General features: G+C 40.2%; 2 protein-coding genes and 1 long non-coding RNA gene across 13 annotated transcripts in view; 1 reads left to right on the forward strand and 2 right to left on the reverse strand.

Annotated features, from left to right (window-relative positions):
- The window catches only part of TSPAN4 (tetraspanin 4), a 332,463-nt gene extending 323,246 nt beyond the window's left edge, over nucleotides 1-9,217 (forward strand). For all 10 annotated transcript variants that reach the window (XM_068684539.1, XM_068684540.1, XM_068684536.1 and 7 more), the window contains one exon: nucleotides 2,442-9,217. In XM_068684539.1, the coding sequence (XP_068540640.1) occupies nucleotides 2,442-2,510 (69 nt within the window). In that variant the 3' untranslated portion in view covers nucleotides 2,511-9,217. The remainder of the gene's footprint in view (nucleotides 1-2,441) is intronic.
- A 699-nt stretch (nucleotides 9,218-9,916) lies between these two features.
- On the reverse strand, nucleotides 9,917-22,647 carry LOC137857696 (uncharacterized). Its single transcript, XR_011097228.1, has 2 exons — nucleotides 19,526-22,647; nucleotides 9,917-13,164 (listed from the first exon to the last, which is right to left on the reverse strand). It is a non-coding gene; the product is annotated as an uncharacterized lncRNA (long non-coding RNA).
- Nucleotides 22,648-24,320: 1,673 nt separating this feature from the next.
- Nucleotides 24,321-27,186, reverse strand: part of CHID1 (chitinase domain containing 1) — a 99,262-nt gene continuing 96,396 nt past the window's right edge. For both annotated transcript variants that reach the window (XM_068684531.1, XM_068684530.1), the window contains exons 12-13: nucleotides 26,622-26,664; nucleotides 24,321-24,594 (exon numbers count right to left, since the gene is read on the reverse strand). In XM_068684531.1, the coding sequence (XP_068540632.1) occupies nucleotides 24,496-24,594; nucleotides 26,622-26,664 (142 nt within the window). In that variant the 3' untranslated portion in view covers nucleotides 24,321-24,495. The remainder of the gene's footprint in view (nucleotides 24,595-26,621; nucleotides 26,665-27,186) is intronic.

Below are 27,186 nucleotides of genomic sequence, written 5' to 3' on the forward strand. Positions count from 1 at the left end.
TGAGCTGGCGTAAAGGTAGCTTAAGTCTTCAATTCCATCCTAAGTCCTAGGGCAAGTTCTAAGTTTAGATGTTGCTCCCAGAATTCAACCTTGCAGATAAAACTGTTCTTTGCCATTAATTTCTGTGAAAGTAGGTAGGCCGGACTGGTAGATAGCTGCTGCTAAGGTTGTGACTTGCAGTTATTTCCAGTGTAACTTTGGTCAGAGGAAGGTCAGCCGTCAGTGCAGTGGATTGTTTCTTTCTCTTAAGTATATGTATTTTTAATCCAGCTGGTGGTGAGGCTGGCCCCAGTGCAGCCACAGCAGTACAGCCCTCAGCCTGAGGATACAAAGGGAAAGCTGCACCAGGGCTCAGGTGGTTTCAGCTCTAGGTCAGCCCTCTGCTTACAGCCTGGAGGCCCACTCCTGAACACAGTAAGACAGAGTGTTAGTGTCCAGTTCCTGCCTCTCTCTCACTGGCAACACATAAGCAGAAAGGATGGCATAGCTAAGCTAATGCTGTATAACTCCAAATTAACCCGTGGCTTTAAATTTTGCATGGTATACTGCTGGCAGCAGCAAGAGAGAGACCGAGATCACAGTTCAGTTTTTACGCTTGCTAGTGTTGGGTTAGGCAGAATAACATGCATCTTACTTTCTTGTAAGTCATGGCTGCAATTTACCAGTGCAAATGCCTGACTCCTTAAAGCCCAAATTCAGTAGAGTTTTATGTTTGCTAGTATTTTAAGCTGATATGTTTAGGAAACAGGTAAGTGTAACAAGATCAAATGGCAGTGAGGCAATATACCAAGATTTGGTTATTAATCTGTTACCACATTTAAAAAACAGCTTTTGAGCATCTATGCAGCATTTAGGGAGTCTTTAAAAAATACATTGAATGCCCAGTAGACCATAGCAGTGTCCTTCCCACATGCCCTGATGACGTTCAGGGTACTGAAGAGCAAACACTAGCTTTCTGACAAACAGGAGTGGCTAATTTCCAATGGGAGCAAACATTCCAGACAACTTTAAAATGCTGATTAATATTGCTAGTAAATGCTGTGAAATACAGAGAAAATAGCTCAGCATACAAACACTTTTGTCAGGGTCTACGCCTAGCTGTACTATATGATTGAATCTAATTGATGATGAAAGACTTCATCTACTGTCACCTAAAATGAATTGGGCTCCCTCCATTGTTGCTGTTATGATGTTGATCTGGCCCTAAATGTGTGATAGCTCTTGTTTGTCACATTAGTGATTTGATAGTTAGAATCACACCACGACACAACTTGAAGGACATACAGCAGGTGTGGCAGGAGAATCTTCTTCAGCCATGCATGCTAGATAGAAGTTGTAAAACAGATTCACCACCAAAATAAAACCACCAAGGTTTTATTACACAACTGTCTCAGAAGGAATTCCTTTATTAGGAAATAGAAGGCAGCATTGTAGGGCTACTTCTAAAAGGCATATGTTTATTGTAAGACAGCAGACTAAAGCCTCACTGCTTTATTTCACTCTAGAAGAACAAGAAAGGAGACAGATATGTAACAATTTTTTTTCCTTTATTTATGAAGTAGTATGTCTTACTCATGTTCTTTCAAAAATAGCTATCAGTAGAAAGTACCATTTATATAAACAGTACCATTTATGTGGTCAAATTAGGTGCTTAAAATAGAATTCACACACAAAGAAATTCTACCTGGCAAATCCTTATCCCAGTGAAGATGTTTACAGCAGAGTTGCAAAAGACCAGCAAAACCACTCAGTACATTCACGTAAGTACTTCAGATGGAAGGGAAATGGGACTCTTCCTCCGCCCCGTTTCTGAGGAATTGAGCTACCCAAGGTCAGCAGTCAGGCTGGGAGCAGGACCACCACCTCTGCCTGCTGCTTCTCTCGAACAGCTTGAGCAGGAGAGACACTTACATTGCTGATGAGCCACTGATGATTATGATTAATGCATGGACAGTCTCCAGTGATTCCCCCAGAGGGACCTGTGCACACATACACTTTGAAAAGTAAAGTACAGTAAAGTAAACCACAGCACCCTTTGGGTCAGGGATGAAACTGATTGTCTTCCAAAGCAACAGCTACAGAGATAACCACAGCCCCACAGCTGAGCAAGTTGCTACCATAAAATATTTTTGAGCAAAAGACATCCAAACATTTTTTTTCGATACACCTCTTCCCAGTATCTGGCTGCTGCTTTTCACAGAGACATCAACTCTCCTGCGCTCCCATTGTTCGTTCTGTAAAACAGCAATACAGGTAAGGACAAAAGGCAGACAGACTAGGAACAGGAACAAGAACAGGAGCTGGCAGGAAAAGCAGTATGTGATGTGTCTTCCTGTGTGGGAACAAGACCAGTGTAAGCATGCTTTTCTTTTTTCATTTGTTTCAATAAATAGGGTTTTTTTGACTTACTGAAAAATGGTTGTTTGCTCTTTTTCTCTTAGATTCTTGGACTCACCTTTGCAATGACCATGTATTGTCAGGTAGTCAAGGCAGACACCTACTGTGCATAGATACCATTCCCAATCTTTCTGCTTCTCCTCCAAAGGACACAGGAGAAATCTCCTTCATCCTCATTCATCTGACCTTCCCCCCCTCTTTGTACTATAAACTGTATATAATGCTATCTTTCTGAAGATTTTGTGAATCACCCCATTTTACTGAAGGAGGAAGAAAAGAAAGTCAGTACTTGAACTGGCACAGGTAAGAAGCAGCCTTGGCTTTAAACAGAAGAAAGCCTCCCGAGAGCGACGGTTCCTTTTCTAGGGCCTATGGAAGGCAAAGGAAGCTGCAAACGAGGGGCTGATCTGCAAACCCGTGTTAAGAAAAGATTGCACTGGTGCAACCTCTGTGAAACCTGCCAGGTTGCCTTCCAGCGTTTCAGAGTCTGGAGGAGAGGGCGTAGAAAATGCGTATTCTTCAGCATGGAAAGAAGGTACAGAGTAGCTAGCACTGAATGCAATTGTAATTTCACTACAGTTTGCACACAGCTAAAATGTCAAGAGCAACCAGCCTTTCCTCCAAGTGTCTCAAGATGATTTTGTAGCCAGGAGAGGATCATCTTCAGAAATGCTATTTTAAAGGAGTATTTTTAATTTCATGTGCTGCAAAGTCAGGCTTTTAATCAGAATCTGTACAGTGAGATCTGGCTGTTAAGGGAAAACAATATTGGACACTGTCTCACTTATTAATTGCCAGTGGCATATAGGTGATAGTTGACTATGTAATACATATTACAATTCATATACACATATTGTTCTGAAAAGGAGGTGAGAATAACCAGCATCTAACCTCAGAAAGAGGGAACCTTTCTATCCCATTTTACATTCCAACTGAAATAACCAAGTACTATTTCTTGTAGGAGGCACTATCACTTATACCTCTGGGAAACAAGTAATTACTTTCAGCTGTATCTTCATTTCAGTAAACAACTTGTGAGTGGGCTCCTCTGTCATTCTACTATGATTTTATTTTTTATCATCTCTGTTTCAAGTTAGTCTGCCAAAAAAATATCACTCATTTCCACACTCGAAGATTTGTACAATGCTGTCAGCTGTTTCTTCCCTCAATGTCACCATTTCATTAATTTACTCTAGAATATCATTGTCTGCAGGTATGATAGAGTTTGCCTTGCTAAGGAAAAATCTTTGCACATTGCTCATCTTTCCAAGAGTTATTAAGACTTCAGATGTTTTTATGCTTGGCAGTTTTTTCCAGCTGTGTGCTTACAACAGCCAAGGCACATCAGCATTTGTTAGAAATTGAGTCACCTCTCAGTTCTGCTTTTCGCAGCCATCTCCCTCCTACTGGTTTCAAAGGCTGATGGCTAGAACATGCCCCACACTTCCTGGAATTTGCAGAAATCAAAGTTAGTACTTTCCTTCTGCCAGGAAGCAGCCACCAGTTGTCTGATTCTCCAACCTACATCAGTAACTGAAGTAATTTATGTAGTACCTTCCTGCATGAACCTTCCAGAATCTACAAATCTCATCCCTACTGCTCAAACAAACAAACTGCCAACAGTTCCCCATCAGCAAGCAGCCCCAGGTAATGTACACGTGGCAGGGAGAGGCTGAAGCACCCTGGGGAAGGGAGACAGCAGCGAACAGGCCAGCAGAGCAATGCAGCTGGCTTGCTCCCCACAGCAGCCTTTTGAGGACCTCAGCTACAGCCAGCAGCCTGGGGAGACAACCTCGGTGCCCTGTTTTCACAGAAAGCCCTGTGCAGCCATTCTTACTGGGTCAGACCAGAAGCACCACTAGTGCTTACAACAGCACGTCCCGGCCACAAGTGAATTTTGCTTACCCTGATTTAAAGGCAATTTCCAGCAGTAAAGCTGGCCTTGCCACCCCACGGCCTATTAGAGTCTCTCCTTAACACCGGTCAGTAACCCCCCTCCTCTGGGCCTGCAATGCTCACTTATGCCCATTTTACACATCAATCCCTGTAGCACGGGGCATCTAATTGTGCAAGCTAAGTTCAAAGTAACGTGTTACTTGTGTGCATTTTGTGCAGCTTCCCAATCATTTGCTCTCACAGCAACCTCACCACGACTAAAGAACTTCATTGCCATGCCAACAAACCTCAAACGTTAACGGACTTCAACCCATGACAGAGGTTAAACTGAGCGAGTAGCCCACAATACACAGGTGACCTGTGCCTTGAGCAGGAGACTTACTTACGCTCAGTGTTGTAATCACCACGGTCTCGATGCTCTCTGCTCCTTGAGCCCAGGGTAACCCCTCAACAATCATGCTCTTGGAGGGATGGGAGAAGTTTGTTCCTTCCTCTCTCCACGTTTCTTACCTGCACAGAAACAATTCCAGGTTAGTGGTACTGTTAGTGCGAGTTTTTGCCACGCTTCATAGTGTGTACTCACAGGTGCTCCTGCTGACAGCTCTGCATTTCCCCCCCTGAAAAGCTGTGTACCAGAACGATGAACACAACTGTAAAACATTGACTTTTAAGAAAGACAAAAGGTAGACAAGTCTATTCATAGTGATCCCTGCTGTTAAAAACTAACAGCACACCTGATAGCTTTAGTGAGGAGAGCAAACCACTGTGCAGCAGAGTTCCCACGTGGGGCAACTCTCATCAGTTTGCCCGGTGGTGGTGAAGGGAGAAGACAGAGTACAACCCTCATCTGTGAGTATCCCAGTAACACACACTGAACCCTTAGAGCAGGCTGCCAGACTTCAGCTACACCTACAGAATAATAATAATAAAATAAACCAATACAGATGAGACATCACACATTCTGGTTCTCTCTAATCATTTGCCACAGTTTGGGCATCCTTAAAAGATAAACAGCCTCAGTTTTCAAAAATACAATCTAGAGGCAGTATGAGCAACGCTCACTTTGTAAATCCCAGTCACTGCAACAGCACCATTCAGCATCAACTACTGAAGAGAAAAAACACACTGCCAACAGAGATGCTAGTGCAACTTACTGATAGTTTGCACTGGACTGTTTTCTATATTTGATGTTAGTAACTCTCTTTACACAAGCCAAACAGATGTTACGGTGCTTAAAGCATTACCAGCACAATCCAGTTTCAAACCTCTGAACGTATTGAATATAACAAGAATCAGCTTTAACATATTTTCTTTCTAAAAGCATTGCATCTTTCTCCCCTGAGGTCAGACTGTTTTGTGATGTTTAACAGCAACATTTTTTTCTAAGCAACAACAAGAAATAGTTCCATTTTACGCATAAAACTTGACATTGAACTGGTTGATTATAACCACCCCACAGTACATTTAAAATGGTGCTCATACTCTATTTATGCAGAGCACCACAGAAGTCATTCCAGTCGCTTCCATTAGTGTTTTTGTCACTTTTAGTAAGGCCTTTTAGATTACTTCCACTTATTTTTAAATGTGAAGGAAGACTCAACACATTTAAAGACAGAACCAAAGGTAACAAACAGAGTGAAGCAGAGAACTCCCAATTTATACCCATTGCTCTTTCTGCTTAATAACAAGATGTGAAAGCATAGGGCACACAGCTGGACCTACTGAATTCAGCAAGATCTGGATTTAGCTTTTAGATTCAGTCCAATATACTTCTGGCTTTTCATCTTCACAATTATAAGAATATATATATTTAATAGAATGTGTTTTATTTTCCTATACGGTAATTGTCAGCAGCAGCCAAATCTTACTGCTTGTACCATAGAATTATTTAGCTCTATGTATTATAGCGCACAATCACTGAAATTCACTCCAGTTTCTGTTCTGTGAACATTTCTTCACTCCTCCTCCTCAAGTAATATGAACTTGTAAAGGTTTATTCTTCCATTTAATAGCTACCATTTGAATGCAGCATTGTATGATCTATAATACGGAGAGGAAGGAAATGCACTGAAGTTGTAAAAATACATTACCTAGCATCAGTAATAGGGCCACTACGTGAATCCACCCACCCCCCTCACTTCTCACAAGCTAATTAAAAATTGGTTCTATTTTTCAATGCATGTGGCTCCAGGCTGCTTCCTCCCATCCACAGACAGGACAGGAGGCTGTCAGCACGGACAAAGTTAATGCCCTGCACTTCACGCTTGGCCTCGTTGCTGTGCTGTACGTGTGGCACCAAAGGTAAGCAGGGACAAGAAAGCCGATTGCGGCATTTGTTTTAAAACCAAATGCTTTATTACCTTTGTCCACAAGAATTCATGCTAAGTGTGAATGATCTTCGTAGACACTGAGTTAGGCAATTCACTGTAAGAAAACAAGTCAGGACTCGCCCTGGGAAATTTTGTTTGGATTCCATTATGAATTCTTTTAGAGCGTCACCTGTGTCTTACCGCAGTGGGCAGGTCTCCTCAGTTCCTTGGATTTTGTCACTGCAACTATGATGATACATTTTTGTGCATTCATATAAAGAACAAAATTTAAAATATACATTTTATTTTTAAAAAATTATTAAATATTCTTTAAAGTTTACAACAGAATGTCTTTTGTATTCTTTATAATGAACTACACAACAAGCTTTACAGCGAGTATATACATACCCAAAGATGGGTGTGCAAGCATGCACACACACCCACACTATATGCAATAAGAAAATACATAGCATACTTTTTGTCATTTCTCATTGCCTATCTTTGATTTGATCTGTCCTTTCTTATTGGTTCTTTAGGGTTTTTTTTGGTTTTGTTTTTAAACTTGACCAGCTTACCCATTTCCAGGTAAATTTATACCCCTGTCTGTTTCCTATTACAAGCAACCTGAAATTATGTACAGTCAATACAGTCAATTTTCAGAAAATGCTGGGGGGGGGGATCATGTTTAGTAACATAACGAAAAACTGTACACCCAAAACCAACTGTTATGTTCAGAATGTGTTATTGGCAATTTTGAAAGAATCTGACTTCTCTTTTTCTGAGGTAGTTGCTCATATTCACAAAGTGTGTAGGAAAACTCAGAAAATTAACACTAGAACACCACATTAGGAACTCCTACTACATCAGATCAAAACCAGTCTGGTTAGCCAAGTACCTTGTCTGAAGCCTTGTCTAACACTGCCCTGTTCAATACAATTTATTGCACCCTCCAGGTCAAACAGCTTCACGAGTGAAACTGCCTCTAAATTTGGTGCCTTCTGAACAACACAGACAGACAACTGCAAGTGTTAGGGGTCAACCATGGCCTGAAAGCAGAGAACCAGATTTAGAGGCTGTTGCAGGAAATCTCACAAAGGATAATCCAATCCTTTGGTGAAGTTTCTTCCAACTCCCTTAGGTCACTGGCAGGCTTGTATTCCTTGGATTTTCTTCATCCTGTTAAATGTGCCACTAGATGGTCTCATTAACCATATCTATCCTTAATCCTTTTTCTGAATTCTGTGAAGATTTTCTACTTCAGTCTTACATTGTAGCAGTGAATTTCACAACTTCATCATGCCATATACATTAAAGAAACCACCCCTTCTTAAATGTATTTCAAACATTTTGCCTTTCAGTTTCATTTATTCACCATTGGCTCTAAATTTCTAAAATGCTAAGTTAACAAATGTTATGGAAGTTTATGGTCAGAGAGCAGCTCTATTTACCTTTACAGCCTAATTTATTTTCCCACTAAAGCTTTAACCTGGGAAATAGAGTACGCTATTGGTTTTCAGGATCCCATTGTTTCAAAATTGGAAGTCTAGTCTACCTTCCCCAGCAGCCAGCCTAGCTCAGTTGTCTTTGCGTTTTGAACTACATGTTGGCACAGACAGAGGTGTTTCTATTTTAATCAACAACTAGCCCAGCATTTCAGCTGACATCCTGCTATTTTTTTCTGAAATGTACTTAGCACAACCTAGGAATGTCAGGCTTAGCTGATTATACTTGCTGTGTACTATAAAGTATTTTGTGGTGGCACAGCACTGCAGCTACAAAGGAAACCCCACTAACAGTAGCACATAAAAACAAGAACATTCAAAAAACATTTTCAAAGAGGCATAAAAACATGACCCTTACTTTCTGGTATGTTGAAAAAAAAAAAAAAAAGCAAAAAATAAAGAATCTATCGTTAGCAATTCACCCAGTGATTGCAATTTGAAAGGATGTTTTTCTGAAACCCAAACAGTTGGATACATAGGTCATTTTCCCCTAGGCCTTGATTCTTTTATACGGTTTTATTAAATATAGTTTTATTAAAACTATTTCCCCATAGAAATACTGTATGTTATTCTGTTCACTAGAACTTGTGATTTTTTGTTGACCTGGAAGTACACCTTACCTTACATTCCCTCCAACAGCCAGAAAGCATTCGCTATGGCAGTGCAAGCTAGAGAGCTACGCAGGGTGCTTAGAAGTTACCTCACAACACGTTTCTTTAGTGATGAAATGGCTGATCTGTTAAAATGACTTCTGCAGAAATGGTTTAGGCAGAACACTTTGTTACGACAGAGGACTTTAACAGAGACTTCCCAGTACTGGTGGTTAAAGGAATAATTTGAAAGGATGGGATCCTTTATCCAGTATAAACCTCCCATGACATTTCCAAGGGACTATTACAGGACATGGTTCAAACCATAGCCAACATAAGAAAATGTAACTGTATATATCTATAAAAAACTAACTTTTGTACAAAGTACAGCATAAAAAGCAACTGTTAATGTGTATTGCTTATGTATTTATTTTTCCATACTGACAGTGACAAAAGTTTTAGGTGTGAAGCATTTGTCCTGAAGATATTGCAAATTACTAGAGAAATAAAAGGATTTCAGGAACCAGTTTGTGCAAGTCTATTCAGATGCACCTCACCTCCCTGCTGCACAAATGCCTTCCCTCGGCTGTACAGCTGAAGCCCGTAGGTCCTCCAGACCTTCCACCTGTACGGTACCATTTAAACCTGCTGTTCTGCACACAGGGCTGCCCTGTTAATCAGGGGCCCGCTCTGCCAAATGCAGCGAGGACGAAATTATTTACATAACTCTGCATCCTATGCAAGACTGGCATCTTACGTGGTGTTGGGAACCTTAGGTTTGGCACTGTGCTAGGAGACCAGTCCCTGCATAGGAGAGAAAAGTGAGTACTGTGACCAGGTAATTCACACCACAGCCTAGTTAAGAACCTAACTAGCAACTGCATCTGCACCACTCTCTCAGCATCCAGTTCCCCTCATGCAAGCCTGCACACTCCTACACATCTGACCAAGCAGAACCACCACTAGCTGCTTGGCATTCTCCAGAGAGACTAATGCTGCAGGGAATTGTTTTTTCGTCCCTCCCTCCCCCCCATTCTTCTAACACAATTTACCTTGCAAAAATCAGTTGAATTAATCCATTAGCTATTTCTGATACTGTTTCTGAGCTTGAATATTAAGCACGCAGGATGCTGAACTCAGCCTCAAAGCTTTCCATTGCTGTTCTTTTGAAAAGCTCACGTACATCCACACAGTCCTGAGGTGATGACCAGTGCAGGCATCCCTGCATTTCTACTTGTGCAAGCTAACTGTCCAAGACAACTTAAACTAGAAACAGAAACAAAACCAAAAACAACAAAAACCACACCAAAATCCTACTGGACAATTTTTAGTTTGCTTTCATTTCTGAAGGAACCGAGCCCTCCCCTCCTCTCAAGGGAATTAATGATATTTACAGGCTCAATTAAGATGAAGCATTTGCAAATACTACCGGAAAAGAGCACTTCAGCACGATGCTCCTGCTAGTGCGTTCTTGGAAACTCTGCTCTCACTCACTTGCCCGCACCAGATTGCTTGTGACAGCCGAAGTCACAGAAAGTTTCTTTACAATCCTCAGCACTCCTCCCTCCCCACCAACGGCCTCGGTCTTTGTAACTGCAGTGGCTTAACTTGAAGGTCACGCTGGCATTAGCTGAGTAGGGAGACTGCACCGGGCTGCAAGTGCAGAAGGGCCATTGGAAAAATTCTTCATGCTACAAGCTCAGCTGCAGGAATGTGACAGGTATGTTAGAAATAGGAATATTTTGCCCCAGAAGTCAGAGGTGCTTTGATTGTTCTCCTGGTGAGCAGCTGTGTCTTGGTCTTTCAAGAACAGAGATGTCCCTAAACCTCATAGTTGAAATACTCCTAACATTTCCTACAGAAACTGTGAACTCAGACCTGTGCACAACTGAAGGCATCGTGGATTAACAAATGCAAACACAAGAGTACATAAATTGAATTAATGTGTCATATAATTACCCACTCACTTTCCCTAAACAACTTACCAGCTTGGAAGTACAGCTTGTTGTCATGAAACTTGCTTGATATTTGGTGCTAATAAAAATGGAAGTTTTAAATCTCCTTCCTGTGAAGTCCATGCATTCAAGTTCTTCCCTATTAAACACCTTTTTATTCCTAACTGTGCACCACAGCTGGTTACTGTGACACAGTCCATTCTTCATTATCAAAGTGCTCTTTGAAATATGTGCTCATAGGTTTAAAAGAATTATCATCACATGAAAAATGGGCATAATTAAAAGCTTACTGCAAATCACACTCTAGTTTCTGATGGAATCAAGAGTTAATGTACATTCAATATAAACGTATGTATCATTTTCTCAGAATCAGATTATTCCAATGCAAGCAAAGCTTATTTATTTTTTTAAATGGGTGACATGGTACTCCAGTTTATCCAGTTGAGCAGAGCGTTTTTTCCCCTCCCACTGTAAGGTACAATAGAGCAGCATCCCATGAAATACATGCTGAGCCCTTGGACAACATACAGTGTTCTTTCAAAAACATGCTCCCAGAAAAGAATCAGGGCTGCAGTATGTCTAAAACCCTGTGATTTTGCAGACTGGGGGGGTTGAGTCTTGTGTAAACGTGCAGATCCCTGTCTGCAGCATGCTGCTGTTCAGAAAAGGGGGGCAGTCACCAACCCCAGCTACAGTATACAAGGTTGAATGTATGCATGTAAGTGTTCAGTGCCATTTGGTTTACCTCGTGCCTTTGATCCTGCTTTCCTTCTGTTCTAGCAGCTTTCCTGTCCTCTTCCAAGGTTATGACTGAAATCCCAGCTACTCCCCCCAGATGCCGCACATTCACAGAGCTAATGCAGGACACAGGATGATGAAAACAATTCCAAGGGATACAAACACTGATTTCTCTTAGCCCCTCTTCAGTACCTCCAGCCTCACAGGCAGATCAATCCAGGGAGCAGTGGGGGTGAATTTATATGCAATTTAAACGTTACCAAAAACTTCTGAGATCTATGACATTTAAAAGAACTCAGCACACCAGAGCCAACATATCGTTGGTCCACATACTCATATGGAGCACAGTGTCCTGCAAGTGAAAGTTTCCTTAACATCGGTGCAATCATACAAACCGTAAGGGTGTGCAGTTACACAATCAGATCTAGCACCAAACAGCTGGGTGCTCTGGTGCCTTACACAAGCAGCTCCTGTTAAGCATAAACAGAAATTCGGGACAACAAATACAGTTCTGATTGATGCACGCTTATTTCATTTTAATCTAGTGACCTCTCACTGAAAATTAAAGTTTCTCTGAGAGCTTTATAGCATGAAGTGAAGTGGCAAATTAAATTGAAATTGAGATAATCCCCAGAAATGTGTACACAAGAAAAGCAACTTTAAGTCCAGACACCTTTCAGACTGGTAAGTTCTTACATAAATAAGAAAAAGCAATCTCCTACAATGAAAATATTCTCAAGTCTTTCAATTTATCTGAAGACATCCCAGAATGCACCACACTGTGTCTACATTATCATCTGCAGTGGGGCTACTCAGATCTCTATCAGAGAATGAATTAGTATTGAAATGGGTTACATGAACCAGAAGCACCATGGAATTTCACAGACAGGAGTTAAAAAAAAATAAATTCAGGCAGCCATCTGAGCCAGTCTTTTTCAAATCTCCTCTGGCTAGCTTACTGATAGCACACATCACTAGCCTCAACATAATTTCCATTTCAGTATTTCCATATAGCTACATTTGCTTATTTGAAAGCTTAAACAAGATCTCTGTTCAAGGAAGAAAGTTGCTCTGCAACTCTTTTTTTTTTTTTAAGGTTTGGGTAAAATTGTTCCTGTGGCAACAATATAATAAGAAATGAAAACCCTGAAGGAATGACATTCAGCATATACAGACACACACAAGGAATTTAAGCCCCAGGAATGAAAGTAGATTTGCCAGTAGGCAAGGTTGTGCTGTAGTTTCAGTTATGTCTTCAATACAATTTCTGAAGCAGAGAATATGATGATTCCCCAGGGAAACTGCACAACCACAATGCCTAAGCATATTTAAAGATTATCATTCAGGGCTTTTAAAGCCAACTCTGTTTCCATTAATCCACTGAGCTGCCAGCCCAATCTCACATTGGCAGGCTTGCTCGCTCTTTAACAATAGAGAGCTTATTAAATATTAAGGTCTTAATCTTAAGTATTTCTGTATGACTGAGAAATCCTGAACAGTGCAGAGGAAATAAACATTTCCCAACTAACACAAATATATAAGGGGTGGTATTAGATGAAGGCAAATGTCCCCTCACTAGGGGGAGAACTGAGTAATAAATCCCAGCAGTGTGCAGCCAGCATGTCCCCACAGTTACATTCTCCCCTGCTTGTCTAGACACGGGGTTCACGGGCTTACCTCTGAAGGACGAAAGCTTGCTGCTCTCCTGCCTTGAAGCGCCAGCATAGCAATTAGCAGGAGGTTCATGGAAGGGTTCATGCTACTCCTGTGGGAAACACTACAGGTAAAGAGAAAGAACGATGGATGCTTGGATGAAGTTAGTGGGACAAGCAGCATGTTTGATTTCTGCGTACTGTTAAAAAAAATGAACCCAAAGTAAAACCTAAAATGTTATCAATATAGCCTGTAACTGCAATACTTAAACTGAGTATATATCCAATAGGAAATTTTCTGAAAAATCATTTTCCACCCAACAGGGAAGAAGAGCATCTAATAAGATGGATTGTTTTTCTCTTGTATTTGCAAGTGGATTGCTTCAGACCTAGCACAGCTCAGGGAAAAGAGAAAACAAAAGGAAAGCTTTCAGCTGAGGTTTTTAGCCTTCCATACTGCTAAGCCATTGCACGGAACTGAGCAGCAAGACAGATGGTCACCAGCAAAACAGGCAGTGGAAAGAAGCCAGGGAGAACCCACAAAGGTGCTGAAACCCCATCGGCCTCTTAGGCAGATCGGCAGAGCTCTGTAGCACAAGTTCTCCTGTAACCCCTGAAGCAGCCCCAGGAGCTTGTGACTAGTGTGCCTTGCCTGAGGAACTGAGACCTCCCCCGTACAGACAGCTCCTTTGTCTTCTTTCTCTGCACCCTTCCCTCTGACCCAAATTTTCCACTGCAGCCAGCTCTGCTCCCTGCTGCACAGCACCACATTCCCCATTCCCCAGGGGCTGCCAGGCTGAAACCCCTCGGCCTCTCTGACTGCAAAGAGAGGCATGGCACCTTCTCTACAAGCAGAAATACAAACCTGAAGATCTCTTCCTAGACTCCAGCAGGTTCAGGTCACAAACAGCAGTCAGACAGGCAACACACTCAATACTTGGGTATTTCCAAACATGACAGAAAGAAGGAGCTTGGAGTTCATGTGTACACACACCATAGATATCAGTCAAGAGCAAAACACTGGATTTAGGGCTGAGGTGTCTGAGGAACACAGCCACCATTTCATAGAACAAGTTCTGCAGGTGCTGCATTGAAGTACGAAGGTACTGAGGGCTAGGAAACACATAAAGCTTCCAAACCTGCGGAAGGGATAATGCAGCACGCAGAATTATGTAAGTCATTTTGTACTGCAAGCCAATCCCCTTATTAACAAGGGATTACCACAGTCACAGCATTTGGTATCACTCACACACATACAACTCGTATATTAACTCCTATATATGCGAAACCCAGTTCGATGATACACGCCTGGACGACACTTTTTTTTGTCCCCCCCAAAAGGTTTTTACATGTAAGAATATCAACACATCAGATGTAAATTTCTAAAGGTGTCCTGGATTGTCACAGAGCAGGGCCACTCACCAGAGCCGAGAGGAACGTGGTTTCTTCATTTACCCAGAGCTCACAAATCTTTGCCCTTACGGCAGCAGCCCCTATGACCACGCAGGCTACCAGGGAAACTGGAAGGTCTGAGGAGTGACTAGTCTGAAGCAAACAATATTCAGACTCCTTTGTAAGTCCTGCAGTTGTTTCAAGGACTGGCATTTGGTAATAAAATGATCTTCCTCTTATCATATCAGTTCTTTTGTGTGTGCACTAGTTTAGCTTGTTTATGCCTTATTTTATACTTGGATATCTATTTTATAGTAAGTCTTTAGAAGAATTCACTATAGGTGCTTACAAGTGCTCCTTTATAAAGGAAATAACAAAAACTGAAACATGGAATCATTTTAATGGACAAAATACTTAAGGTGCAAAATAGTTTCAAAGAAAATAATGTGTTACTTACGTAAGCATGGGAAGTAATTATTTTGATAATGTGCAGAACAATCCTTAAGACATTAAATAAAAATAAGCGTTTCAGCTTCCTTCTAAATAAATTCTTTTATAATCTCCTCTCTTGACAGGTAAACCAAGTTTGGCTTGCCATAAATTCTATGTGCCCTAGCACAAAGCTTGGCAGACCTATCTCATCATAATTTAATTTCTTTCCTTATCCTTCCTAATTCTTAAAGTTTAATTTAACATTGGCAGAAGTGAGCTGGAATAGCTCAAATTAAGTGGAGAACAGCCATTATTATGAATGCACATTTTGCCAGCCTCTGTTCCAAATACTCATGGAAATGGAAAGGATTTATTCTCCAAAGCATTGCTGGTCCTCAGACCCAGATCCCACATCTTAGCACCTAACGCACATTTTGACAGACTGTATGTGGGACACAATCCACAACAGATTCCAAACAAGGGGTGTCTTTTAAGGTGATTCAACACAGCATCATAGGGTTGCTTGATTTTGTACAAATAATTAGCCTCAGCTCCACTTTCCTGAATAGTTTCTGAAGAACCTTTTCAATAGCAATGGAAAAGGATTCGTCGCAACACAGATAACTCAAAGCAAACCAAACATCCTTCCTCAGGGCGATGCAGGGGCTGCTTGCAAAATACTGCCGATCAGCAGAGCATTGGCCATTTCGCAGTCTGACAGCAAGCAAAGTTTTACAGCAAAAAAATTAAAAAAAAAAGCACTAGACAGGGAGATGCCATCAGAGACCTTGGAGGGCTTGCCAAGTGCATCTCACTTTCAGCACTGCTTTTCCTGACCACCCCAATACTAACAAAAATTCAAGAACGTTTTCATGTGCAGCGAGTCATGCCACAGCCCTGCTTCATCAGTGCTTGCAGTCATTCTGGGTGACATCTCCCTGTCACCATGAGGAAACTGCCCAAATTTAAGCGCCTGACACGTGCACTGTCACACGTTTCTCACTAAGAAAAGCTTTCATTATTGTGAGTTTGTTCTGAAATTAGAAGTAAATTCTTTCAAATGCATCCATTTACTTCCAGAATACCCCCAAATGAGTCACTTGATGCTGCCAGTAGAAACTTTAAAAAGGGAAAGAAAAGGGATCATGAAAGCAGCAGCATCAAAAAAAGGGAGCTGTACAACTTCACAGCATAGCTCTGTCCTCAGAAGTGTCCTCCTTTTCATCACAGAGACCACTTTCTGCTCCGCCCTACCAAACAATGGTTTTAAATTTGGTGCAGGAAGGGGGGAAGTCATTACTATTTCTTTTGATTCCTCCAGTTCTAATTTTGTCAACACAACTGCAGGAGATGAAGCTGGATTATGTTTTCATTCAAGATTCATTAAAATAACTGCAATCAGGCTGCAGCTGCACTGCTAAAAATCTGTTTTAATTATAAGCAACGATAAAAATCCTAGAAAACAAATGGGCTCCAGACACACAAGTCAGTGGCCTGTGGCATCTTTAAGCAGTGATGGTGCCTAAACATGAAGAATGTGAAATGCCAGGAAAAAAAAACAAACATGCCTTCACTTAGAAAGAAAATGGCTTGGAACTGAAAGCTGAGCAGCAGTTTGACTCGGACAGCTCACGCACAGACCACGCGGTGACTTTCAAAACAGAGAAGTGCATCTTCTGGAGCACGTACACAAGCAGAGCAAGGCTGGCCATGTAAATGTAGATCCTGGCCATGTAAGTGTAGATCAACTGCAGATCCTCGTCACTGTCTTTAATCTAAGTAAAATGCAGAAAATGGCAGAAGTACCCAGGCACTGGAAAAAATGTTCCTCCTTTTAACGTCTATAACCAGTGACTTCATGACTAGGAAAATATTCAGGCCTTTTAAAAACCCAGCTACTGTCTGTAGCCTTCTGCCTTACTGCAGTAGTTAATTGCTCCACCTGATTGCGTGCTGTGCAAATTACTGTTTCCATTTATCCCTTCTAGATTTACTTGTCTCTGTATCTACAAGCAAAGCTATTTTCAAAGCTATTCTCCCTTAACCTGTGGTGGAGAGGGAAGGAATTCACCGCTCCTCACGGTATCACTCAGTGGCAACACCATTGATGATTCGGAGGTGGGGTCTAGCTAGCAGTGATGGGACAGACAGAAACCTTAGACCCTGTCTGACTCTGTGACCACCTCATACAGAAGAAGTTAATTTTTCCTTTTGTTTCCCCTTCATCCTTTGGCTGCTAGGTCTGTTTAAAGCTGCACGCTCTCTGGAATGCCATCCTCTTCCAGCCTGTAGTGCATCTCCTGCCTCTCTTCTATTCGGGGAAGCCTACCTCTTTTTTCAATATAGTTATTATCCCTAACAACTGAGGGTTCCTGAATACCTTGCCAGAGAGAGAGAGAGAGAGAAAGGGGGAGAGAATGAGGCGGCTTCTCATATACTTGATAAATGAGTTTAATTCTGCGTATGCTTGAAATTCAAATTATACACCAATATGCACACCTGGGAAGGCAGTAAGTATTTACAATAGTCATGTTGCGATCCACAAATTCATTCAGTAACTTAATTCTCAGCCAAAAAAACACTGTGTGCAACCATCAGAACAGTACACTTAGTTTTTTACAAATATATTGGCCAAGGGTACAGCATTGACTCTGCCAAAATATTTCAGATTCCTTGGCTTCAAGAAAGACAAGGCCCAGGGAAGATCTTGGGAATGCAGAGGCTTGGCTTTTTAATTTAATTTTATTTTTTGCCAAGCGTAGCTATTTGATGCTCCTACAATAGTTAGAAAAGGAGAAAACATCTCTTCTGAGAGCAGCTGCTTCCCTCCAGTCCCTCTCTCCCATTTTCCTCAAACCTTTGTGAGCGCTGTTTCCCCTTCCGGACCCATCAACCACCTTAAGAGATGCAGGCAGAGAACAGCTCAGAAGCTACTGCCAAGAAGAGATGAAGTCTGACATGAAACTCTGACCTTGCTCAAGCCAAACGTTTAAGCGCTGTATCCAAGCAAACAGGCAAGTACTCACTCTCCTGGGGAAGATATTCTCCCTGTCACTTTATTTACATAATTTTATCTCTTATCTCTTTATATAATTTTATATCTTACCTCAAAAGAACAGATAAATCTGGCATAGGAAAAACAAGAACTTTTAAAACCTTACTATGGATTTCCCTTTTTATCAGGCTCAGTAATCCCAAGTTTTAAAACAAATACTAAAGGTATAGTTTAGCCCTCCATGCTTTAAAATAGTCAATATACTCCTAAAGTGGGCTTTCAAGACATGAGCTCAGCCATTTTCCTCTGTGCAAATGCATCCTCACATCAACAGCAATTTCAAGGTTGATATGAATGAAGTGAGAAGGAATTAGATGGAATTTAAAATCCTGGCACACTGTTTGACACAGAAAGTCCATCTAAACAATTCCAAGCTAACAGCAAAAGCAATTTAATTTTAATAGAAAGTTCTGGGTTAAAAAACATAAGCAGCATGCAAAGACCTGATACAGCAGACAACCATTTAGTGGCTGTAATTCTGAAGGCGTCATTGAATAAAACACTTTCTAATGTTAATTCAAAATGATGATACCTGCAAGCTAAATAGACTCCCAAAAAACCAGTATTACTGGTTAACTGCATCTACTGTTGCAGCACAAGAGCCAGTATGTTTGTGTAGAGGGGTGCTTGCCATAGGGACTTGAGACAAAAACTATTTATCTCCTTGGATTTGCAGAACTTGCCTGCATTGATTACTCCAAACACTTCCACCTGGTTCACATCAGAAGTGCAAAACAAAGGGACTTGGGCAAGTAGCTGAAGTTATCAGTTGTTTTAATGAGCAAAAATAAAATGATTATTAGCACAGTTTTTTCACACCATGACATGAAATAGCAGAGTAAAACCAACACAACTGCTTGTTTTACACAAACTGCTTGTTTTTCACAGGAACTGAAACAGCAAGTACGTGTGAAAGGGAAAGCAGCCCAGCTGTTCTGAGCAAAGTGGAGCTTTACCACCCTCCACTCTGTATCACTGTAGTAACTGCAGAGACTAGGAAGCCACTGTGGCAAATAAAAAGGCTTAAGTTCCCTCTCCTCCCCTCTCACTGCAGACATACAACACTCTCAGGCACCTTTTACCAAACTTTCACAGCACAAGAGTGCAGATGTTGTTACTGCTGGGCCTTCATCTGCTCAAGGTACACAAATGTATCCACTCACAGCCCCCCTTTTTTTTCCTCAGGTTCCAAAACCAGCAAAGGGAAACAAAAGGTTACAAGAATGGCAAGAACAGGCGAATAACCAGTAGAAACTTAACTTTTCTCTCCCACAAGGGTTCATCTAAAACTCAGAGGAGAAATATTAGAAGACTGGGTGAAAATAGACATAGCAAGTTAAGCAGAGACTGCCCAGTGGCTGTTTACAATCACGCTCCCATTCTCAATAGCTGCAAGCAATTACAGCACACACCAAAGGCTCTGGCACATGAAGGGAAAACTGCCTGAAACATATCAAAGGGCCTACCCAGACCGTTTCTAAATACAGATTAGATTCTAGGGAATAGAAGAGAAAACTAACATTTAGCAAAAATTAGTGATGTCCTTAGATGTTGGATTGTTTTTTGGGGGGGGATTAAACAAAAGAAAACAACACACTCAGCCTTACCTTTTTGAGCAGGATGAGCAGCAATAACCAAGTAGCAGGTTCACATATGGAAGGAAACTGGTGAAGCACACCACTACCTTCTGGCTTCAAAACCCTGCACACTGACCTTTGAGAAAGGTGAGGTGTAGCACCCAAGCAACCCCAGCTGCAATTAATTATGCATATAGCAGGGTCACCACAGAAGAGCTGAGAGAGCTGGACCATTAGACAGCCCTGCTCCAACGTACTGTGCCTGCGTGTGCAGGAAAATGCAATCATCCTATGAGGTTTATATCAAGTCACTTACCTCAAAAATCACAAAGCATACAGTCTAGCACTGGAGAGTGCATTTTTTTAACCACTGTTGTGCTTAGTAGGTTCAGGTAAATGAAATTAGCATGGTTAGGAAGTCTCTAGAAAGTCAATATGCTGCTTATCTACACTGATCACCTTCACATGAGCTTCATTAACCATCTTCAAAACGCACATGTACATCTGGTTAAGTTCTGTTCCCACTTGGGTAGTCACAGAGTTCATAGAAAGGGGGGCAGCTTTTAGCTTATTTCATGTTTTGCGTTTCCACTCTGGAAAATTGCTAAATTTTACCTTATTTAAACTCCACACTCCAAACAATGGGTGGATCAAAATGTGATCAAAATATCATCACCTATGTGCCCCATGAAGGCAATTCACTCATAGCCCTTTGCTCTCCTCTCAGCAGTTGATGTGGAGAATGTAAAATGATTGATTGTTTGTAATTCTGAGCCTTAGATTCCATTCATATGTGTGTTTTGTTTTTTGTTTTGAAAAATTACCGTTCATACTAATATTCTCATTCCAATGTAATACATTACAGGCACATCTTCAGCTTTTAATCTCAAGTGCTAACACTTATAAGTGATCTTATTTATTTTAGCAATGTTTTGAATGAAGAGTGCTAATCAAATTCTATTCTAGTTATTTTCCATATTAAAGATTTTATTTTTTTTCCTAAAGAGAAGATCTATATTCCCCCAACACAGAGTATCAAAATGATTCCCTGGTAGACTACAAAACACCAATTCAGGCTTACTTAATTTGCACTTACTACATAAAAAAGATATCACTGGTGAATGAGATTTCAGGAAAAAGTAGAATAGCTACATTCTGCACCTCCTCAAGCTGCAGAAGTAGAACCCATGTGCTTTGTGCTGCCATTCATTTAACTGAAGTTAAATAGGTGCACTGGTTATTAATCAAAACAACGAACTATAAAAGACATACCCCAAATTCAGGAGAGACTGTAATTACAGTTCCTATGGATTTTCATTAACTTTATAGTCTCCACAGAGAAGTATGCACAGAACAACCCCACAGTGCCCAAAATAATCACTACTATTGTATTATTTTTTTCTCAAGCCCATAAGCAATGTTAAATTGTTACAACTCCATCAACAATTCTTTATAACTAAGGAGTGGTTCAAGAAGCTGTTCTCCTGTTTTCATACTTCACTCTTTCTTGCCTCTTTCTCTCACTCCCACTGTTCTCACCTAGAAGCTACAAGTAATTCTGAAGTTTGAGACCTACGAACGGTAACAAAAAGAAATTATAAATCAAATACTGGTGCAATTTTACTTGAAGAAGTAGCATCTCACTGTGACACAATCTATACAATTTATTTTCCACAATTCTCTGTTAAAACAATTTTTGCTCACAGAGATTCCATAGTGGCTCTCGTTCTCAAGACAGACACACTTACCACAAGAGACATTTCCTGAGATAATGTGCGATGCTGTTATTCCAGAAGCATGGTCAATGAGATCCTGCAAGCAGATAATCTCTTTTCTGTCTCAGTAAGATACTTAGTTGTACACAGATATGGGAAAAAAAATCCTATTAAAATGATGATAATTAACAATAAAAATATGCACAGTGAAGGCCAGCTGCAACACAATCAGCTATTTCTTTTTCTCAATGCATGCAAGCAAAATCGTGCAGAACAATGAATTTACCTTAATTCTGTACAAGTCTAGCCTAAAAAAGTAAAACACGGGGAAACACAAGGATTGGATGTAAGAAAGCTCTGAGATCTTACTCTAATATATGGAAATGTGTTCCTACAACAGAATGAGGTGATAGAGCACAGCTTTTTTTTCTTACTTGTACCTTAGTGATGGAATATTCTGTTGAAATAAACACACTTCCATTTTACTACCTACTATACCAAATGTATTTATGCTTTATGTACACTGCTTTAATAGGAACACCAGATATTTCTCCCCAGTCATACCCTTGATTCTTTAAGCCCAAAATCTTTGCCCCTGAAAGTACTTCATTTAAGGAGTACTTGGCTTCTAAGGAAGAGTGAAATGTCTCTCTCTCTCTCTCTTTTTTTTTTTTTTTTTAGCTTTACAGAAAAATGCCTCAATGCACCATAAAGCAGTGCTTTCTGTTCTTTTTGAAACAAGGGAATAAAAGCAACTTGCCTGGCCAGTACCTTGGTTCTTACAGCAGTGCCACAACAGCGCTCCCACCCATCGTCTGTCCTTTGCTCAGCTTGTCCCCTTGTCAGAGGGAAAGTCATAAAAACTGACGAACCTACTCACATACTCAGCATCTCTCTTGTGTCATCTTTTCAAACGTGCAGTCAGGTGCAACTCTCAAGAGAAGCCTGCCTTCATCATGGATCACTGATGGCACCCGGCTTCTTGCATTCTGTGACATCTGACAAAAGACAATCTGACACTGCCACGCATTGAAAAATTAAGCAAACATAAGACAAATCCATTAGAAGCCAGTTTTCATTCATTCTGGAGCTCAAACACCTTCTGCTACTCACTATATTTTTTGAAAACTTTGCACTGAACAATTATGCCTTCCTTCTTTTGAACTACTATTTTTAAAGCACCAGATCTATTTTGCCCTTTAGAGACAAAAGGTAACATCTTTGGCCTTGAGCACCTATATACCACGGATTGCTGAAACTTGCAATGTACTTCTCATCTGGTATTTATTTTTCATGATACAGCAAGGGTTAGTTTGATCTTTTTGACACATAGAAGTATTCATTCTACTCTAAGGATGGAAAAGACACTTCTTCCTAACAGCTGCACTCAAAGACAAACAGAACAGTTGAACTTCACAGCAAATCACCATGGAATAAAAAACTGATGATGAAAAACATGACAAATTACAAATATCCTTTCTAGAGAGGAAACAAGCAACTAAAATGAAGTATTTTCTTCTTCCCCAACCCCTCCATGTTTGAAAGCACTACCTCCCAGATAGTACTGGTAATGGATGCCATTTCAGATCACAATCCCCTCCATTTTTAACTGGTCTTTTTTGTTGTTGTTTTTATGAGATACTGTGGTTCTGTAGTGTCACTGAAAGTAGAAAAACAGCATAACAGAATTTAATTCTTGTGCTATTCTAGATACTATTGCCAGAGTGACTTCAAATTGCTTTTGAACGAACTAGAAAGTTCAAGTTAATTGAACATGAGGATTCACGTAGCAAATTATCTTAGTACTAATGGTATGGAAGAAAGAAGCCTGATTAGTAAACCCCGCTGGATACTGCAATGTGAGAACTCGGAGATGCCAGAACTAAATCAGAGAGGTGAAGATCAATAGTTCTTTAATCAATGGTGGATTACAGTGGAATTTATTCTGCTGAAACCAGCAGGGGCAGATAAATCCCCCGCTGAGATTAATTACTGGGAAGGGTGGATGCAAAGAGAGGAGTGCAGTTATCTTTGTGACAACTGTAAGTGGCAAGAAGAACACCAGTGGGAGTACAGAGCTATTGCCTGGATCTCTGATGGCGACCAACAACACTCTCATCAAATTCCCAGCACCTCCCCTTGGTTCCTTACAAGAAGCTACCTTGAAGCCTGTGTATTTCTACAAACACAAAACACATAATCCAAAAAAAACAGGACAATTTCAGGAGGGAAATTCTGGCTTTGTTTTTAAACTAATGGATTGTTACAGCTTTTTGGTTAATAAAAATAAATAAATCTGTTTTATGGAGGTAAAAGTACCAATGTGTATAGTTAAAGAATGACAGCTTTATTCAGAAAGATGGTGATTACATTGGCAACACCTACTTATGTCAAGGAATTGTCAGAGCTGCTCTGGGGCTCTCTTGGGGCTATCCGTGTAATCCATCATTACATGCATACTTCTCAGTTCCATTGCAGCTTTTGGTGCTAAACACTACAGTTCCCACAAACTAACCACTAATGCTGCATCATGCACTGGTGCTAAATACTGTAAACTAAGAAACTAAGCAAGTTAAGTAGAAGAGAAAAATCACAAAGCATCCTCTCTTGTATGAAAAAAAAAAAAAAAAAAAAAGGTTTAGAAACAACACATGAATCAAAATTACTCCGATTTTGAACTACTTGAAGAATTTAGCAAAATGAAGGAAACAACCAGAGCCAACAACACGGCTTGTCAGTATTTAATCCTCAATCAGCCTGAGGGAAAGATATCTAATTACTCCTGTGCCACCCCCCTCCCTCTTATGTTGATTTACCTTATCAGAAGACAGCAAGCTGCAGAGAGTCCAACAGATATTAGATTTGCTGTAAATATCTGTTTACATACTTTTATTATTAGCAACAGTAGTTTGAGAGGTCTCCATCTTAAACTTCGATCAGATGATAAGAACTTGTCCGTTTTATTTCTTGTAGAAAACAATTTCAATTCCAGTGCCATCCCAGTTGTGTAGGTCTGTTTTCAATGATTGTGAATTCAGGAGCATTATAATAAATTTCTGTGGCTTTTCTTTTCTTTTTTCTGAATGTTATCAGAAACCAACAATCACATCTACGTGGCAAATCAGAAAAGCTTCTTTATTGGAAAAAAAATGCAATAATTTTTAATACAGGTATTATATAAATTACAAAACATACTTTAAAAATCACCTCTCTGGTATACCCAAATTAATTGAAGGTTGGAGTCTCAGCGAAGCAAACAAAGTCTCTCCCAGATCATCTCTTACTTTAAAGAAGGTCATAAAAATAATCCAGGCCTTGTCCCAGTTCCCAGATGGATATTCCAGTGCCCAATTCTTTTGCAAGCTCTAAGCGCAACTGGATGGACTAAGACAAAGACACATAAAGCAATTAGCTTTTAGTCCGTGACATCAGACATTCCATGCTGCCATCTCTTCATACCATTTTCAGACTTTAAAAATAACCATCTGTGAACTAGATACTGAAAAACTTGAAGTCCTGTATATCAAGTATTCTCTGGTTAGAAAGCAATCATTTAGTAAGAGACAGTTAATTGCACCAGCTAATTCAATGACCTAATACACCATAACCAGCTAAATAGACAAAATGCCATGGAAATAAATCTGATTTATGAACTATGCAAAGGACTATTCTCATTTAGGCTATCACTTCACAACTTACAGAAATCCTAACTCTTCCCAGAAATTTCCCAAGGGTAAAATAAAACTTTATCACTGAAGACAATTAGAACAACCATCAAGATCTTGTGCATACCCTTGTCTTCTCCCAAGACAGAGTCATAATTTTCATTATCAGAATTCTATTTTAGAATGATTCTGGAAGATTAATATTAAAATGTATCCTATCTGTGCTACTGCTATTGATTCAGAATTAGTTTAGCCATTGGTTTACAAGGGAACTAATGTTACAATTCATGTTCTGAACTTCTTTCAGTTCAGACAATAAAAATAATTCCTTTTGAGTCTTTCATTTTCAGGTTTTCTGACTTTGAAGTGCAGCATTGCTTGAACTGCACATACCACAGGGATGTTTTAAAAACTCATTTCCATAGGAAACAGAACAAAGTGTTGAGCCACCATTAATAGATCTGCTGGGGCCAGACTTCATGCTCGCTTTTATCTGATTATGAACAAGTCAATTTTGAGTGGATCAACCTACCAGTGACTATAACATTAAAAAGAGGAATAAACACAACTGTGAGAGGAGAAATAAACCAACATGCAGTGTTCCACTGATAGTCCTGATCGCCATTATGTGACTAACTATTTGATCTGCCTCAGCATACAAGTCTCAAAGTATTTCATTACAGCCTTGTTGAAATTTGAAAGAAAACCTGCTTCTGTAAATTCACCAAACACTTCAACTGAATATGTTATTAATATAAGAAGGTGTAAAGAAAGAAATCTACAGGAATAAACGTTCCTTAACCAGGCTAGGACTGACTCTAGCAGGATTAAATCCTTCCATAAGACCAGAGAGGATGTAGCATGACAACATGCAGCACAATTTGTCTTTTCTCTGGTAGATTGGCAATGAAACTTTCTGTCACTCCAAGACAGATACTAGGAAGCACATAGTTAGACACGGTGATTAGTATCTCATAGATTGTAGTATTTCCACCTGTATTAGATTAATGAAGGGAAATATAGTTGTATTAACAGAGCATAAGACAATATTCCCATTCAGAAAAATGGAGCTTTAGATAATTTCACACTAGTTTAACCATACAAAATATCTCTGTTCTCTCCAAATATGATATATTGTCACTAAAGAAGCAATTCTCTTCCAATATTAAAAGCCAGAAGAGGCTTAAGATGCTGCCTTTAGCTTAATTTGAGAAAACCTAAAAATAGCTTCCTGGGAATTAAGGCAAGTACCCATTGTATCATGTATTCTCATACATTGCAGACTACTGTGTGCACAGAAATTGCATGTCCAGCCAAAAGACTTCAGTAAGGGCAAAGTTTTCAAAATACTAAATATGTTCCAGAGAAAAAGAATGGAAGATAATAGGCTGATGAAGGGCAACAGTGAGAAACAGGACCCCATTACAGAGGAAGGTGAAACCAGCACCTGTTAGCACATGACCTGTGCACTCAAACAGATCCTCTCAGAACACTGTCTGCCTTGGTGTGTCTTATCTCAGACATGGCAAATCTTCAAAGATTCTCCAAAACCCATTATGCATTAGACAGAAAAAAAATATCTTGTACTGGAAAATGAAACCTTGAATCATAACAACTACATCAGGGTGAATTTCTTTCACAGAAGTCTAAGCCCACTTAAGCATTTTCCAAATCGTCTCAATAATGCAAGTCCAGTAAACACCCTTTTCCTCTTACTGCCCTCTGACCTGAAAAAGTCACACCTACCTTCAGTGTTGGATAGAAGATGGCATGTTTTCCTCCTTTATTTCTGCAAAACAGGAAAAAAAAACACAGTAATCACAATAGCTTTAGTAGACTCTCATGGGACTTTTAGCTGGGTTTATAATTAAAAAGAGTTTTATTCTTTCTAATAAGAATGAAAAAAGACAGTGCTGGAGAAAACTGCTGACTTCACTGTGAAGAAGTTATCACTTTTAAAAGTAAGCATTACTATGCCACTATCAAGAGACCACTTGCAATTTAGTAGCTTGTCTGAGATTTCTTACCCAGTGGTCATCCCACTCTGGAGGCTGAGGGACACTGAATTCAGACACTTTTGACATCAACTTCTGTTCAGTCCATACTTGCCCTCAGACTACTCTAGTTACTGAGTGCAGGGTAGGGCCAAAATGTTCTCCAGTTCTCTTCCCTTTCTACTTCAAATAAAAACCTTCTACTCCTGCTCCTTTTCTACTATAGATACAATCATATCACAGTACATGAATCAAAAGTGGTGGGGAAAGAAAAGCAATTAGGGGAAGCTACACCTGCACTATGTATCTGTAAGTCA

Source organism: Anas acuta, chromosome 5, assembly GCF_963932015.1.
Source record: "Anas acuta chromosome 5, bAnaAcu1.1, whole genome shotgun sequence".
NCBI classification, from domain to species: domain Eukaryota; kingdom Metazoa; phylum Chordata; class Aves; order Anseriformes; family Anatidae; genus Anas; species Anas acuta.